The sequence below is a fragment of the Mesocricetus auratus genome, unplaced genomic scaffold (assembly GCF_017639785.1).
Source record: "Mesocricetus auratus isolate SY011 unplaced genomic scaffold, BCM_Maur_2.0 Super-Scaffold_100014, whole genome shotgun sequence".
Classification (NCBI taxonomy): Eukaryota; Metazoa; Chordata; class Mammalia; order Rodentia; family Cricetidae; genus Mesocricetus; species Mesocricetus auratus.
The window spans coordinates 25,971,652-25,985,782 of NW_024429197.1; the positions used below are offsets into that span (position 1 = coordinate 25,971,652).

The window sequence follows — 14,131 nt, forward strand, 5'->3', positions numbered from 1 at the left end:
TTCTTTTGGAAAGCTGGCTTGGATCTTCAGGTTCTCACTGGGCTTGCCCCTTTTCTAAATTTACTTGACTCTAGCTGTAACAATTCCTTTAGCAGCAAAGGATGTTTGAACATCACAGCTGAAGCCTCTCTTTTTTGGTTTCTATTTGCAGAAGGTCCCATTGGCCTCATACCCTATGAAGTAGGTATTACCCTCATTTTACAGATGGGGAAGTTAAACTGGCTGCAAATCATTGAGGTAGCAAGGTCTACCTAGGAGCTGAGCTCTTTTTAAAACGCAGTGCCTCTGAAGTCTGGGTTCCTTCTGTTCCTGGCATGTAATTGAACTACTCTCGGAGACACTAGGAATTGTCCTTGACAAATCTTTATTCAGGCTCTTTTTTTCATCCTTAGAATGTGTCGGTCCCCCCCCCCCCAACTAAAATGCCACCACCTTCTTCACCTGATTAACCAGATGGGAATTTAGGGACAATGACGACATCATCTCTGTCACACTTGCTGCCGGCACGAGTGTACCCTATGTGAGGGTAGTCACATGGAAGCCTCGGTTGATAGGAGCCTCTCCTGAGGCAGGAACAGAAATCTCTAAACTGTTCGATGCAACCTGTCATTAGACATGAGGCTCCCAATGCTGGGACGCCGCAGTGGGTGATTATGAAAGTCTCACTCTGCTGGCCTGTACCTGGCTCAGGATTCCTGGTTCAGGCTTCTGGCACTGTTGTTCCCTCTGCTGGAATACTCATCTAGAACTCAGAGAGACCTCTCTGGATGAACCTCCCCACCATTCAAAAACTATTGTGTGTTGGGGTTGGGAGAGGCAATTGTGTGGCAGAAGACCGTTTTGTGGAGTGGGTTCTCTCCTTCCTCCTTTCCATGGGTTCCAGGGATCCAACACAGGTCGCCAGGCTCACATGGCAAGTATCTTTAACCGGCAGAGCCACATCACCCCCAGCCCCTTTTAGAGTCTAATTTTACTCTACTTCACCCTGTTAGCGCTCTACTTTTTACAGAAGTTATCCCTATCTGTGGTGGTTTCAGTGAGAAATGTCCCCTGTAGACTCAGGCTGTGAACCGTTAGGAGGTGGAGCCGTGCTGGTGGGCGTATACCACAGGGGGCAGGCTTTGAGAGTGTGTAGGCTTGCCCGCTTCCAGCTATATTGCTTTCTGCTTCCTGCGTGTGGATAGCGTGTGAACTCTCCATTCACCTGCTGCCATGCCTCCTCGCATTACAGACCCTCTTTCTGGAACTGTCGGCCAAAAAAGATCCTTGTTCTATAAATCACCTCACCCATGGTATTTTTTTACCACAGCAATAGAAAAGTAACTAATGCAAGCACCATGTTTACATAAATCCATGGAGTTTATATTTTAGTGGGACAAGGTAAATGACAATGCTTGTATGTAGAAAAATCAAAGGAAGATGAGGGACACAAGTATAGGGGGATTGCCCAAGCAAGAGATCTGAGTGAAATGAGGGGACTGGTTTATATGGGGACTGCAGGAACAGACTAGCTAAGGGGAACAGCAAATGTGAAACATGATTATACTTTTCTGAAATGGCAAGAGGTTATCCCAGTGGGTGAGGGGACAGAGGTAGACATGACAACACTGAGTTGGGTGGTTAAATGGCTCAGGGCTTTGGAGGCTGTGGTTAAGAACTGGTTTTTATCTGAGTGAGATGGGAAATTGCCATAGGCTTTGAGCAGAGGAGTAATATGGCCTACTCTTCAAAGGACCATCCTGACTGCTGGAATTTTCCAGTATGTGGAGCAAATATGAAAACTTCCAAAGGTGAGTAATTTTCCTCCCTTAAACCCAAGCTTAAGTATAACTTAATAGACAGGCAAGGAAGGGTGTCAACTAGATTGTTGGGTATGTGAATCTGAAGTTCTGGAGTGTGTTCCAGGCTGCAGGTTTGAATTTATGAATCATCAGTGTATTTGTGTTCTCTAATGTGATAAATGTGGGTATGTCCACTGAGGAGGGAATAGATAGAATGCTAGGGACTGAACCCTGGAGCATGCTAACACCTAGAGACCAGGAGAAAGAGGAAAACAACAGAGGAGGAGAAGCAGCGGGCAGTAAAGTAGAGGCCCGGGGAAAGGCATTCTAGGAAAGAAATCTGTAAATAGTGCCTGCTCTGGTTTGAACCTGAAATGTCCTCAACAAGCTCACGTTTTGAACCTTGGTCCCCAGCTGGTGGCACCATTTTAGGAGGCTGTGGAAACTGAAGAGGCTGGGCAGAAGAGGGCACAAGGGGCACGACTTTGAAGGCTGTGGCTCAGACCTTGCCTCTGGCCCTGTACCCAGCTTCCTGTTGGCTGCAATGTGAGTGAAGATCTTCTGTCATGTTCCTCCGAGGCTGTGATGTTCTGCCCACCCACATGGGACCAAGCAACTATGGAGTGAACCTTCTGAACCAGGAGCTAAATAAAACCTACTCTCTTTACATTGTTTCTGTCTGGTATCTAGGTCACAGAAATGCAAAAGTAACCAGGAGTGCCTCAAGGCACAATGGGAGACTATAAAAGGGAGAAAAACTAAATGGTAAGTTAGGACCTGTTGGTATATTCTCCCAGGAGTTAATTTAGGCTCAACTCCCAAGGACTTTCTAACTGAGCTATCCATAAATGGATTAAGCCGCCTTAAGAAGTAATAAACAAGGCCCTGGCTTCAATAAATCCTGGGGGATTGGTCGCTGGGTAGGTCTGCCACCATGGGCTCAGGCATCTGAAGGGAGTTGGACCACACAACTCTAAATCTCACCTGGGTAGAGAACTGAAAGGACTATTTGTTACACAGCAGGGATTAGGCTGAGCCTAGAAAGTGCTCAGTGGTAAGATGCAGCGTTCTGGAGGCAGGAAGCAGCATAATAAGACAGTTCCCAAGGTGACTGGTGTGTGTGTAGGGAGGCAGGGGGCATGGCATGTGCATGTGTGCGTGCGTGCGTGCGTGCGTGCGTGCGTGCGTGCGTGTGTGTGTGTGTGTGTGTGTGTGTGTGTGTGTAGGGAGGTAGGGGCATGGTGGGGGGAGGGTGTTGAGCTGGCCAGAAGGGAATGAGTGTTAAGGATGAGGAGGGAGATGAGGAAAAGAATGGCAGGACCAGATATTGGAGAGCTCCCACAGGGCCCAAGAACACTTGCCAGCACTTGTCGAAGGGAGGAAATGAAACAAATAAAAGATATTGTAGGAGCCCAAGGGTGTGCTGACTGCTTGGTTCCCCTGAGCCAGTTTTCTTCTGATAGCTTGGTCCAAGATTTGTTGAAGGCAGGCATGCCCAGTGCTCTGTGTGCTGCCTGTCCCAATCGGCACTGGGGAAGGCACCCAGTGGAGTTTCCTTGATCACTAACCACATGGTTAGCTCCTTGAGAGTGCCAGGGCCCTTCCCTGGGGGCTTGCTCTACTGCTTCACTGCAAGGATGAGGGCAGACAACTCTCCTGGTGGCTCAGTCTCTGGTAGAAGCAGTAGGTAATCGTCTATGAGATGCCACTGGATGGGTACCTCCCTTTCATTAATAAGACTGACTACTCCACAAACATGGCCCCTGGAATGCCTGGTGGACAGAACCCGGTGACCCTTCCTTTAGAGAACAATGAGGCCTGGGCCTTCTGAGGACTCCTATTGGTGGAGAGATATGAATGTCCTCTCACCAGAGCGATAGGCTGGGTGCCAAGGCTGATATTTATGGATTCCCTAAAGGAGAACCTGAGACTCCCTGGCAGTAAGTGCACCACCTCTAGTCCCTGCCCCTCACTTTGTGCTCTTGGGCATGGGGAACAAATAGTTTGGGAAAATATTTTGCATGGATGGAGGGTGGTGGTCTCTTGGAGTGCTAAGCAATTAGATGATAATCTTTCCCAGAAACATAAGGATTCCTGGAAGGCTGACTTAGCTCTTACCATTTCTAGACCTAGTGTTTCTTTATCTGTAAATAGCTAAAATGATCCCTTACGTGACTTGGACGTCTAGTGTTGAGCAAGAGAATGAGGAGGGAGGAAGGAATTGAAAGAGTAATGGGGACGAGGCCAGGGAGGGGAATGAGGAACAGCTCAGACCTTACACGAGCGCATCAGATTTCTTTCTCACTGCCTTAGTGTGGATCTCTTTGTGCGTTGGATTCCTGGGGCTGTGTTCCTCGCTAATAGGCAGCTGCATTCTCTTTCTGCACTGGAAGAAGAACTTGCAGAGAGAAGAAGATGCCCAGCAGTGGGTGGAAGTGATGAGAGCTGCCATGTTCACCTACAGCCCACTGTTGTACTGGATAAACAAGCAGCGTCACTATGGCATGAATGCAGCCATCAACACTGGCCCTTCCCCTGCTGTCGCCAAGACTGAAGTTCAGAATCCAGATACTTTGTGGGAGCTGGATATCTCTGAAGGGGGGAACTATGCAGTGCAAGACAGTAGTCCCACGGGTGAAGCCTCCGGTCCCTTGCAACATGTCCTGGTGGTCCCAAAGCAGCCCCCATCTTCAACAATGCCACAGCCTCGGACTGACTCCCCACACCCACTCCCCATTTTCCAGGAGGTGCCCTTTGCTTTGTCCCTCTGCAACCTACCTCCCATGCTGAACCACTCTGTCTCCTACCCTTTGGCCAACTGCCCTGAAAGGAGTGTTCATTTCTGTTCCCTTCCCATACTGGCCCATGGGACAAACGGCTTTAATGCCAAGCCCTTTGCTTCAGAACTGTAGTTTCCTCTCAGTGACAGTGGGAGCTGCAGGTACCAAAGGCTCCTTTTGGTAGAAAACAGAGATAACCTCAAGGAGTGGTATTGACAAGGAGGTTAGGGTATTTTGGACATCACATCAAGAAAGATTTTTTTAAAAATCCAAGTCTCTCCCCTGTCTCATTTGTTCCTAGAAGAGCAATGTCTTTAGCATGTGACTGCAGCATTTCAATCAATCTGGTCACGGATTTCACCATTGCATGTTTTCTCCCTTTCCTTTCCTTTCTTTCTTTCTTTCTTTCTTTCTTTCTTTCTTTCTTTCTTTCTTTCTTTCTTTCTTTCTTCCTTCCTTCCTGTCTTTCTTCCCCCTCTCTCTTTCTTTCTTTCTTCCTTTTTTGAGATGGGGGCTCACTGTATTACAGGCTGGCTAAGAACTTGTGTATGTTAGGCTACTCTTAAACGCCTGATCCTTCTGCCTCAGTCTTCTGAGTGCTGGATTCCAGGTTTGTATCCCTGTACTTGACTTTATTGCTTATATCTTTCTTTAAATTTTTAATTTTAATTTTAATTTTAGAGTTTTGCGCCTTCATGTATGTCTGTGCTTGTGGAAGCCAGAAGAGGGCATTAGAATCCCCAGAACTGGAGTTATAGACAATTGTGAACCTCTATGTGGGTGCTGGAAATTGAATCTGGGTCCTCTGGAAAAGCAATCAGTGCTCTTAACTACTGAGTCATCTCTCCAGCATTGTTGTATCTTTCCTAAAGATATACATAACTCCTCAAAAATTAAGATCTATTACATGGGAATGTTAATATCTCCTGAAGAACAGTCCTTAAAAGACTGACAAAGACTAACACTACCTATTCAGTCCCGTTTTAAGATGAGAAGGAGTGGCTCAGCCATAGAATAGGAACCTCATCCCTTGGTGGTGGTGGTGGTGGTGGTGGTGTGTGTGTGTACCCTGCCCACCCAGCGCTGGGGATTGAACACAGGATTTTGTACAATCCTTGGCAAGTGCTCTACCATTTATATATTCCCAGACCTCCTTTCACTAGGAAAATGAGCCAAAACAGTTTGTAAGCTTTATGTATAAACTTCCCTGAGTGGAAGGGTCACTCAGATTTTGTGAATGTATGGTAAGGGAGAGACATGGAGATTCCCAGAACTTGGTAAATATGTTGTGAATTTTTTCGTGTGTATAGAAAAGCCAGTCCTGTTCATACAAACTCTCTATAGTAATAGTAAATAGATTTTAAGCTTTTTTTCCTCCCCCACCAAAGTCAATGGAATTAAAAAAAAAACATGCTCTTTAAATAGAGTCTGAAAACATAAAACAGGCCTGAGTGGAGTTTCTAATGGACACCAAAGCAGCCTCATTCCTTGCTCTCCCCCTGGATATGCCTAAAGCCTGAGCTCTGCAGCCTTCACCACTCAGGTCAAACACTGTAATTCTTTCATGTCTTTTTTGAAAAACAAACAAACAAACAAGAAGCAAAAAATGAACAATGAATTTCATTAGGAGTCCTCAGGGAGGGGTGGGGCCCTTGAGCTCCTTCCTGACCCACGATGGAATGATGCCATGCTCAGTCTTTCATGTGTACGGTGGGTCTGAGAGTACAACAGCCACATCATGCTCAATGTCAGTGTTCTACACCATCCCGCTACTTCCTCCAGTTCCTTGTTTTCCCATTCTATGATGAGCGCTGAATCTGGAGGGGCTATACAAATGTCTCACTTATGGATGGACATTCAACCCTTACTTGGGTGGTTATGAGTCTTTGTAAGTAAGTAAGTAAGTAAGTAAGTAAGTAAGTAAGTAAGTAAGGTCTATGACCTGTCTAGCTACAGGCTTTTAATTGAGCTTATGATACTAGATTATGAATTCCCTGTTATGGAGTGGGGCTCAAGTTCAAACAAAATGGCTGGGTATTCCTGTAATAGAGTTGCTACTATTGTTCCAGTGGGCGTATCTTGCCTGGCTGGTCAGTAGTATGGCACACAGGGTCCACAGCTGACTGTTGATGACTTTTCTCCTCTAGCAGCCTGGAGAGCACCTTCATGCATTATGAGGGCTGTCTATTAGGAAGCTTCCTGCCCAGCTCCTGCTTGATTTCTGTCCTGTGAACAGAGTGTGTGTTGTTTTCAGCAAAGGATTGTTATAGGTGGATCTAACAAAGGGGTCTTCTGCCAGGCAACTAACAGCAGAGACAGTTCTTGTGAGGTTTTGTTTTTTTGTTTAGCTTCAGGAGCCTCCTTGACAAAACATTGTTTTCCTAAGGTAGATTCTTGAATACTGTTTGGTGACGCTAATAGCCTTTCATTTTAAGAGGAGGTAGCAAGCAGTCCACAAAAACATGGACTAAAGCAAGTTCTCCCCTTTAGTAATTAGGGAAAGCAGGGAAGATTTCAGTCAGACACAATGAGAGAAAGGAAATGTTTTATTTAGATAAGTTAAAATAGGAAATCAGTAAAGCTCAAATGAAGTCATGGAAACCTTGAATCCACTCCCTAAACAGAACCAAAATTGCTTTTACATTACCAAAATAGCGCCATTAATATAAAGTAGATTTACATTTCTTAATATGAGAAAAACAACAAGGTAGGTTAGGTTCATATAACAAACAATACACGCTCTTTCAAGTCTCAGGAATACCCCAATGTATTCTGGCTTGAATGTGAGAGAAGGGACCATATCTAGAGGCTGGTAAGCAAGCCAATGAGGTGTGTAGCAAACAACAGCTGTCACTAAAAACAACTCAATAGGCCATTATGAGTGTGAGCCTATCATAGTCAAAATCTTCAACTGTGACGCTGGGACCAGAGAGGGGGGCTGACGGGCTGTGTCCAGCAACAGCAAAGAGAGAAGAGAAGTGCAATGGAAGGGAAAGGAGCCGGCAGTGAAACAAGACTGCCCACTCCTTAGCTCTTTTGCATTTGACTCATTCTTTAGTGCGAGCATTGTTCTGATCCTTAACTGCCACTGAAGTCATCTTTAAGCTAGGTACTTTTTCTGAGACAAGATTTCACTATGTAGCCCGGACTAGAACTCATTATTTTCCTGCATCAGCCTCTCAAGAGCTGGATTGTAGGTATGTACTACTACCATGACTAGCTTGAGGAAGGTTATTCAGTATATACTATGCTATATGGTACACAGCATTTAAGCAAAGGGCCAGGGAGCAATGCTTTAAGAAACTAAGGTGGGAAGCACTCGAGAGCTGCTGACTGACAAGGCCAAAGGATTTAAACCCAAAGCCAAGCTCCCCACCAGCATCCAATTCTTCTCACAGGTGGTCTGTGGCTGGTGAAGCCTGACTAACACAAGGCACTGGATGTACAAGTTAAGACAATGTACAAATGAAAATTCCAATCTGCACTGAGCCACAGGCTTTTGTGGCTTCTCAGCCAGTCAGTCTGTCATTTTTAGCAAAGGAGGCTAAGATACCTACCTCTGCCCAGGAGGTCTGGTAATGCCTCAGGCAGGATGAGAAGAGGGTCATAGGTCAGAGGACACTTATGGATACCTGTGATCAACTTGGTAGGGGAGGGGACAATACATGGCTGGGGGGGGGATGCTGGCAGACAAGCTTGAAGGGGAAAGAACAGAAGAAAGACCAAGAAATAAACCCTGCTTCCCCAATGAAAAGCATATACCACAAAGAGTTAAGGTGTCATGAAAGTACCTGCCTACAAATAAAAACTTGAAACTAAAAAGGACAAGCTACATTACCCTCAGTATATTTCATATAAATCAGTTCTCAAAAAAGAAAAAATACCTTCCCGGTACAGACATACTATTTATGGTACAATATATACAAATATAGCAGAATAATTCAATTTATTGCTAGAACTTTATTTGGTTGTTACAAAATCTGTATGGGTATATATCTATATATTAAAAAGAGGGGGAATACGGAAGGCAGCCAGAAGAACAAGAGTTATCTTCAAGTTACCTAAAGTGCCAGAATAATGTTGAAGTGTGTTTTCAACCTTTCCAAGGAAGTGGGCAAGGCAAACGTTAAGGCAAAAAACTTACAGAGGGAGAACCATGAGATAAGACACACGCACAGGAGAACTTTAGCTTGCCTTCACTGAGTTTTAATATGTCTAGAAAAAAAAAGCTAACACCAAGCTGAATGTCATATAAAGGAAATAAAACACAAAAACAAAACAAATCAAAACCCAAACATCTTTAAAGGTTTAAGGGTACTAGACTATCCACAGCTGACAGGGCAACTTGAACAAAATTAAACAGGAATGATCTGCACTAAAGAAGCTTCTCCAGTGTTTCCCTGACTGGCTTGGTGAAGTGAGGTTCTGTGTGGTCTTCCGCTCATGTTGCCCAGAGACGCCTAAGAACAATACTGGAAGTGTTCTCAACATGCAGTGACATTGGTGATCTCCTTCTAGCCTTTCATGGCTTGCCTACAAAGTACATAAAGGGGGAAGCACTGTACTTACTTTTTAGGTCTAGAAAAACTGCCACCATCACTGGAAGGCCCCTGCCTGCTCACTGTGGCATCCTCTGGACAGAAAACCTATAGCTACTTCTGAGTGGACAATTGTGTGGAAAGAGTATGATTTCACCTTTCATTTGACCACATTTTGGCTTCAGCCTTCTGCCAAGAAATTAAACAAGTTCTTGGTTAGTCCAGAGGTAAAAATCCCAAAGAGTCAAAACTCAGAGCTTTTCTCTAATGCTCTGGACAACTAATTTGACACAGTGACCAAGGACATGAGCCTTCTCATTCCAGACTGGAGATGGTGCCAAGGTAGGCAGTCATGACTTTAAGGTAGTCTCCAGTGGGTGGGTAGAAAAGACAATCTAGTTTGCTTGAAGGGAAAACATAATTCCCCACTGAATAACTTTAATGCTCAAACCTTGAAAGATAATTAAAAATGAGGGAAATCACAATGAGACTTCTCTGGTTTTTAATGTTAGGATTTGGAGCAATGACCCTGAATCTGACTTTCCTGAGCCTGGAGTTGGACCCTCTGCACAGCATCCACTTCCTGACCTGATGCCCCAGATCCCAGGCAAACAAACCCCATGGCTTTAAGGGTTGCCTTAAAGAGATGCTGACAGTTCCAGCTGCCACCCAGAGCAGTCTGTCAACTACTCACAAGTCACTGGTTCATCCTGTTCAAAGCCACTCTCCTGACTTTCTACACAATATGCACAATTGTTCATTTTATATATTTACAAACAGAAAAGACTCATATTTCAAAGAAAGACATATTCTGAGGCTCTATAAAGTGCAGCTAATTTAAGGCAAATTCATATGAAATTTAAACAGTGACTTATTATCTCTATATACATATTTTCCAGCTTCAAAAGATAAGTTCTCTTCCCCTCAAAACAGGAAAGAGATAGAGGGCTTTATTATTTTTCTCCTGGCAACTTTTAAGTTACAAGATCTTACTGGCTTTGGGAAATCATAGATTTCCAAACAATATCATATTATAAGTAATTTTTTTAAAAAAATAATTTTTTGGATAGCATTTTCAAACAAGTGTTAAAAGGTGGCAATAAGTCTGCTACAGTTGTGTGAAGGGCTGGAGAATTGATGGGTTAAGTCAAAAGTTGGTTTTTTTTTTTTTAAGGTAAGTAGATTTTAGGTAGTCCAGGGTACACATCCACTTCAAAATATGCTTGACAATACTAGATACCTAATGCTACTCTTAGCTCTCGGAAGGAGTATCTCCCATCTCCATTGGAATCAAAGGCTCTCAAGCTCTCTGCTCTTGGCATGGCAGAACCTAGGGAATTCCAGATTTCCTGGTAGGTCAGCATCCCATCCATATCTTGACCAGCCTTGTGGAATAAATCCTGAAGATCTGTTAAACAGGAATTAAAAAGCAGACATTTAGATGCTTATGCACACAGTTAAAACTAGCTTCAACTGACTTCAAAGCATTAAAAGAAAAGTTAATTTGCAGGTGTGGTGTCGAGTATCTTTAATCTCAGCATTTGTGACTGCGTAGGTAGAGGTGGGCAGATCTCTTTGGATTTGAGAATAGCCTATACAGTAAGTTTCAGGCCAGCCAAGGCTATATTAGATGAGATCTTATCGCCATGCAAACAAACCTCTTCCCTGCAAAACAAAACATCTCTCCCAACTTTGCTTCAAAAAAAATGTTATCTTTGGGGCTGGAGAGATGGCTCAGAGTTAACTCTCCCATCAGGTCAGGGGGGTCAGATGCCCTCTTTTAGCCTCCAAGGGTACCCCCTCTGATACCTAGCAGTCAATTTCCTTCCTCTTCTCCCCCACCCACCCTAGCATTAGTTGAGATTTTGACTCTAAAAGACAACATTTAAGATCTCATTAAATCAGCGGTTAAAGTGCTTATCCTCATGCAAGAGAGAGGACTAGAGTTTGGATCCCCAGATTACATGCAAGTACTATGAAGGCATGATGGCCTTTCTGTAATCCAGCCTCAGAAAGTGATGATAGGATCCCCAGAGCAAGCTGGCTATTGACACTGGCTCTACCGGCCAGTTCTAGGTTTGACTGAAAGCCTATGCTTCAGTGAGGCAAGAATAGCAATGGAGATGATTCCTGACATCAAATTGAGACCTCTGAATATATGTGCACACACATATGTGTACAAGACCACACGTGTAAACATGCACATACATACATAACACCCACACATGTAAACATTATTTAGACACATTCACAACACACACATACACATATACACACAAAGACATGAAAAACATGAGAGAGACAATTTTGACCCTTTAAGAATGAGAGGAAGCCGGGCGTTGGTGGCGCACGCCTTTAATCCCAGCACTCGGGAGGCAGAGGCAGGCGGATCACTGTGAGTTCGAGACCAGCCTGGTCTACCAAGCGAGTTCCAGGACAGCCTCCAAAGCCACAGGGAAACCCTGTCTTGAAAAACCAAAAAAAAAAAAAAAAAAAAGAATGAGAGGAATACTATACAGCATAGTTTACCCATAGGGCTTATGAACCTGAATGTGGGGGGTCATGAAAAGTTTGGCAACAATAAAAAACCAATGTTAAATAAAAGTCATATGCTTAACAAGTCTGAGGTGTTTCTGGGAGTGTTAGCCTACACTACATAATTGTACTAACACATAACATGTATACTACAGTGCATATGTCCTCATGCCACACATTACCAAATGCTGCTTGAGGCACTTTGCTTTGGATTTGAGACTATTGTATGGTGTGAACTGCAGTGTTTTTTATTGTACATATCAAGTTTTTCTTCTTATAGAAACATAATGGCTCATAGAAAACAGACTTTTAATATTTTCTTGCCATGATTCCTTAGCATGTATCAAATCAGTACATTTTTTGATTGTATTGTGTTAGAATGTTTGATTTTTTAAAATTGCTATTTGTGCTGCTGACTTGAGTTTCCAATTTCTGAAATGGTCCTAAAGATGCTTTTGCTATATTGTACTACATATTTATGTGAGGTGGCATTCTCAGTACTGCTGATTATAAAATACAAAGATCAACCAACTTTGAAAAACATGGAAGTGTATCAAACATTGTTGGCTACAAATTTTCATATTACCTAGTATGGCTCTTTCTATTATGTAATGTTGTCTTTCTGGATCTAGAAACTCAAGAATCAGGAACTTGGGAAGGAGATAAACACAAAAAGAGGGAAGGGGGTGAAATAAGTAAGTCAAAAGGAATCATACTGTTAACTATTTACCTAAACAAACAAAAAACTCACCCTATAATACATATAAGTCTGTGTATAAATATACAGATACAGTTTAAATGAACTTTTCTCATCTGGGTTGATAATGCTCTCTCTAAGAGCCAAAGGCCACCTAAGAAAAACCTCAATATCAGGCAGGAGATGTACTCTTTTTGTTGGTCATCTCCCTAAAACACAAAGGCTATTACTATTGCCCTTGGTTGCCTTCCCCTACCCCCAGAGTTGGAAGGTAGTTGCTATTGCTGAAGACACCATGGGTTTCAGACACAGAGTCCAGAGGCCCCTGAGCTGGAACTGATCTGAAAACCTCCACCCTAAGGACCAGCTTTTTTGGTACCAGAAGGTGCCAATCAAGCTTCCAAAGAAGGGAAGCAACCAAGAGCGCTGCCCTGCTATGATGCCTATGAAACACAATCAGGACCAGCATGGCACATTAACTCCAAGACTGCAGTAGTAGCATGCATACCTTAGTAGTAACTGTTGGATCAATAATTGGATTTAAGACCTGCTTAAGTTAAGAGGAAATTATGCTTAGTACTGGAATCTTAGCCAGTTACACAGGCCTAGTAAAGTCATGGATCTTGGAGAATCTAAAACCAGCATAAATCCTAAAACACTAAAAATTTGTCCTTATGTCCATAGCTAAGGGTAGCAGAAAATTTCTTTATCAAGGAAAGTTCTCTTTGCAACAAACAGAAACCATTATAGAAAACCACAACAAGGTTTTCTGGCCTGCCTTCCAGTGCCCTGCTTGGAACCAGCTGAGGCTTGGGGACTGTGTACTGTGGATCCCATCCTGATGGGGTCCAGCCCACCCTGAAACTGCTAAGGCCCCAGTACTTGGATTGCCTCCATCTATGGGAAGAGGAGAACCACCAGAGCATTGGACCTGCTTGCACTCACCAGAAGGGAACCTTGGTCCCGTACCCACCAGGAGAGGAAGAGCTCCTTCTGTACCCACTAAAAGAAGGGATGGGAAGGAGACAATATAAAAATACACTCAGCAACAGAAAAACCAATATGACACCATCAGAGTCTAGAGACTCTACACCAGCAAGAACTGAACATCCCAAAGCAGATGAAGCAGAAGAGAATGACCTTAAAAACAACTTCATGAAAATGATAGACACCCTCGAGGAGAATATGAGAAAATCCCTTACAGAAATGGAAGAAAAAACAAACCAAAAAATTCAAGAAATGGAGGAAAAGACAAAGCAAAAATTTCAAGAAACAATTCAAACAGTGCAAGGGTTGAAAGCTTAGAGACAATTAAAAAAAAACAGGCTGAGGGAATGCTGGAAATAGAAAATCTGGGTAAATGGTCAGGTACTACAGATGCAAGCATAACCAACAGAATAGAAGAGATGGAAGAGAGAATCTCAGGCGTTAATGATACACTAGGAGAAATAGATTCATCGACCAAAGAAAATCTTGAATCCAACAAATCCCTAACACAAAATATCCAAGAAATATGGGAACACCTTGAAAAGACCCACATCAAAGGAGCAGAAAACATATTCAACAAAATCATAGAAGAAAACTTTCCCAACCTAAACAAAGACATGCCAATGAAAGTACAAGAAGCTTACAGAATACCAAATAGAGTGGACCACAAAAAAGTCCCCTTGCCACATAATAATCAAAACCCCAAACATACAGAATAAGAAAGAATATTAAGAGCAGCTAAGGATAAAGGTCAAGTAACATATAAAGGCAAACCTATCAGAATTACACCTGACTTCCATGGAAACTCTGAAA

At 43.3% G+C, this 14,131-nt stretch overlaps 2 protein-coding genes and 1 long non-coding RNA gene across 3 annotated transcripts in view; 2 read left to right on the plus strand and 1 right to left on the minus strand.

Annotated features, from left to right (window-relative positions):
- The first annotated feature begins 365 nt into the window (after positions 1–365).
- On the plus strand, positions 366–2,448 carry LOC121143987. The gene is made up of 2 exons (XR_005881309.1): positions 366–1,790; positions 2,196–2,448. It is a non-coding gene; the product is annotated as an uncharacterized LOC121143987 (long non-coding RNA).
- Positions 2,449–3,610: 1,162 nt separating this feature from the next.
- Tex38 (testis expressed 38) lies at positions 3,611–4,834 on the plus strand. Its single transcript, XM_005072081.3, has 2 exons — positions 3,611–3,721; positions 4,095–4,834. The coding sequence occupies exons 1-2, from the start codon at positions 3,685–3,687 to the stop codon at positions 4,691–4,693; spliced, it is 636 nt and encodes a 211-aa protein (XP_005072138.1). The 5' UTR covers positions 3,611–3,684; the 3' UTR covers positions 4,694–4,834.
- Positions 4,835–7,089: 2,255 nt separating this feature from the next.
- The window catches only part of Efcab14 (EF-hand calcium binding domain 14), a 42,714-nt gene continuing 35,672 nt past the window's right edge, over positions 7,090–14,131 (minus strand). The window contains exon 11 of the mRNA XM_013114961.3: positions 7,090–10,507. Within this exon, the coding sequence (XP_012970415.1) occupies positions 10,332–10,507 (176 nt within the window). The 3' untranslated portion in view covers positions 7,090–10,331. The remainder of the gene's footprint in view (positions 10,508–14,131) is intronic.

What these genes read in the sequence shown, in the direction of transcription:
- Tex38 (XM_005072081.3), top strand. Translation starts at nt 3,685, where the DNA reads ATGGATTCCCTAAAGGAGAACCTGAGACTCCCTGGCA. An exon ending in GAACCTGAGACTCCCTGGCA is followed by an intron (nt 3,722 to 4,094) that starts GTAAGTGCACCA and finishes TCACTGCCTTAG; the next exon opens with TGTGGATCTCTTTGTGCGTT.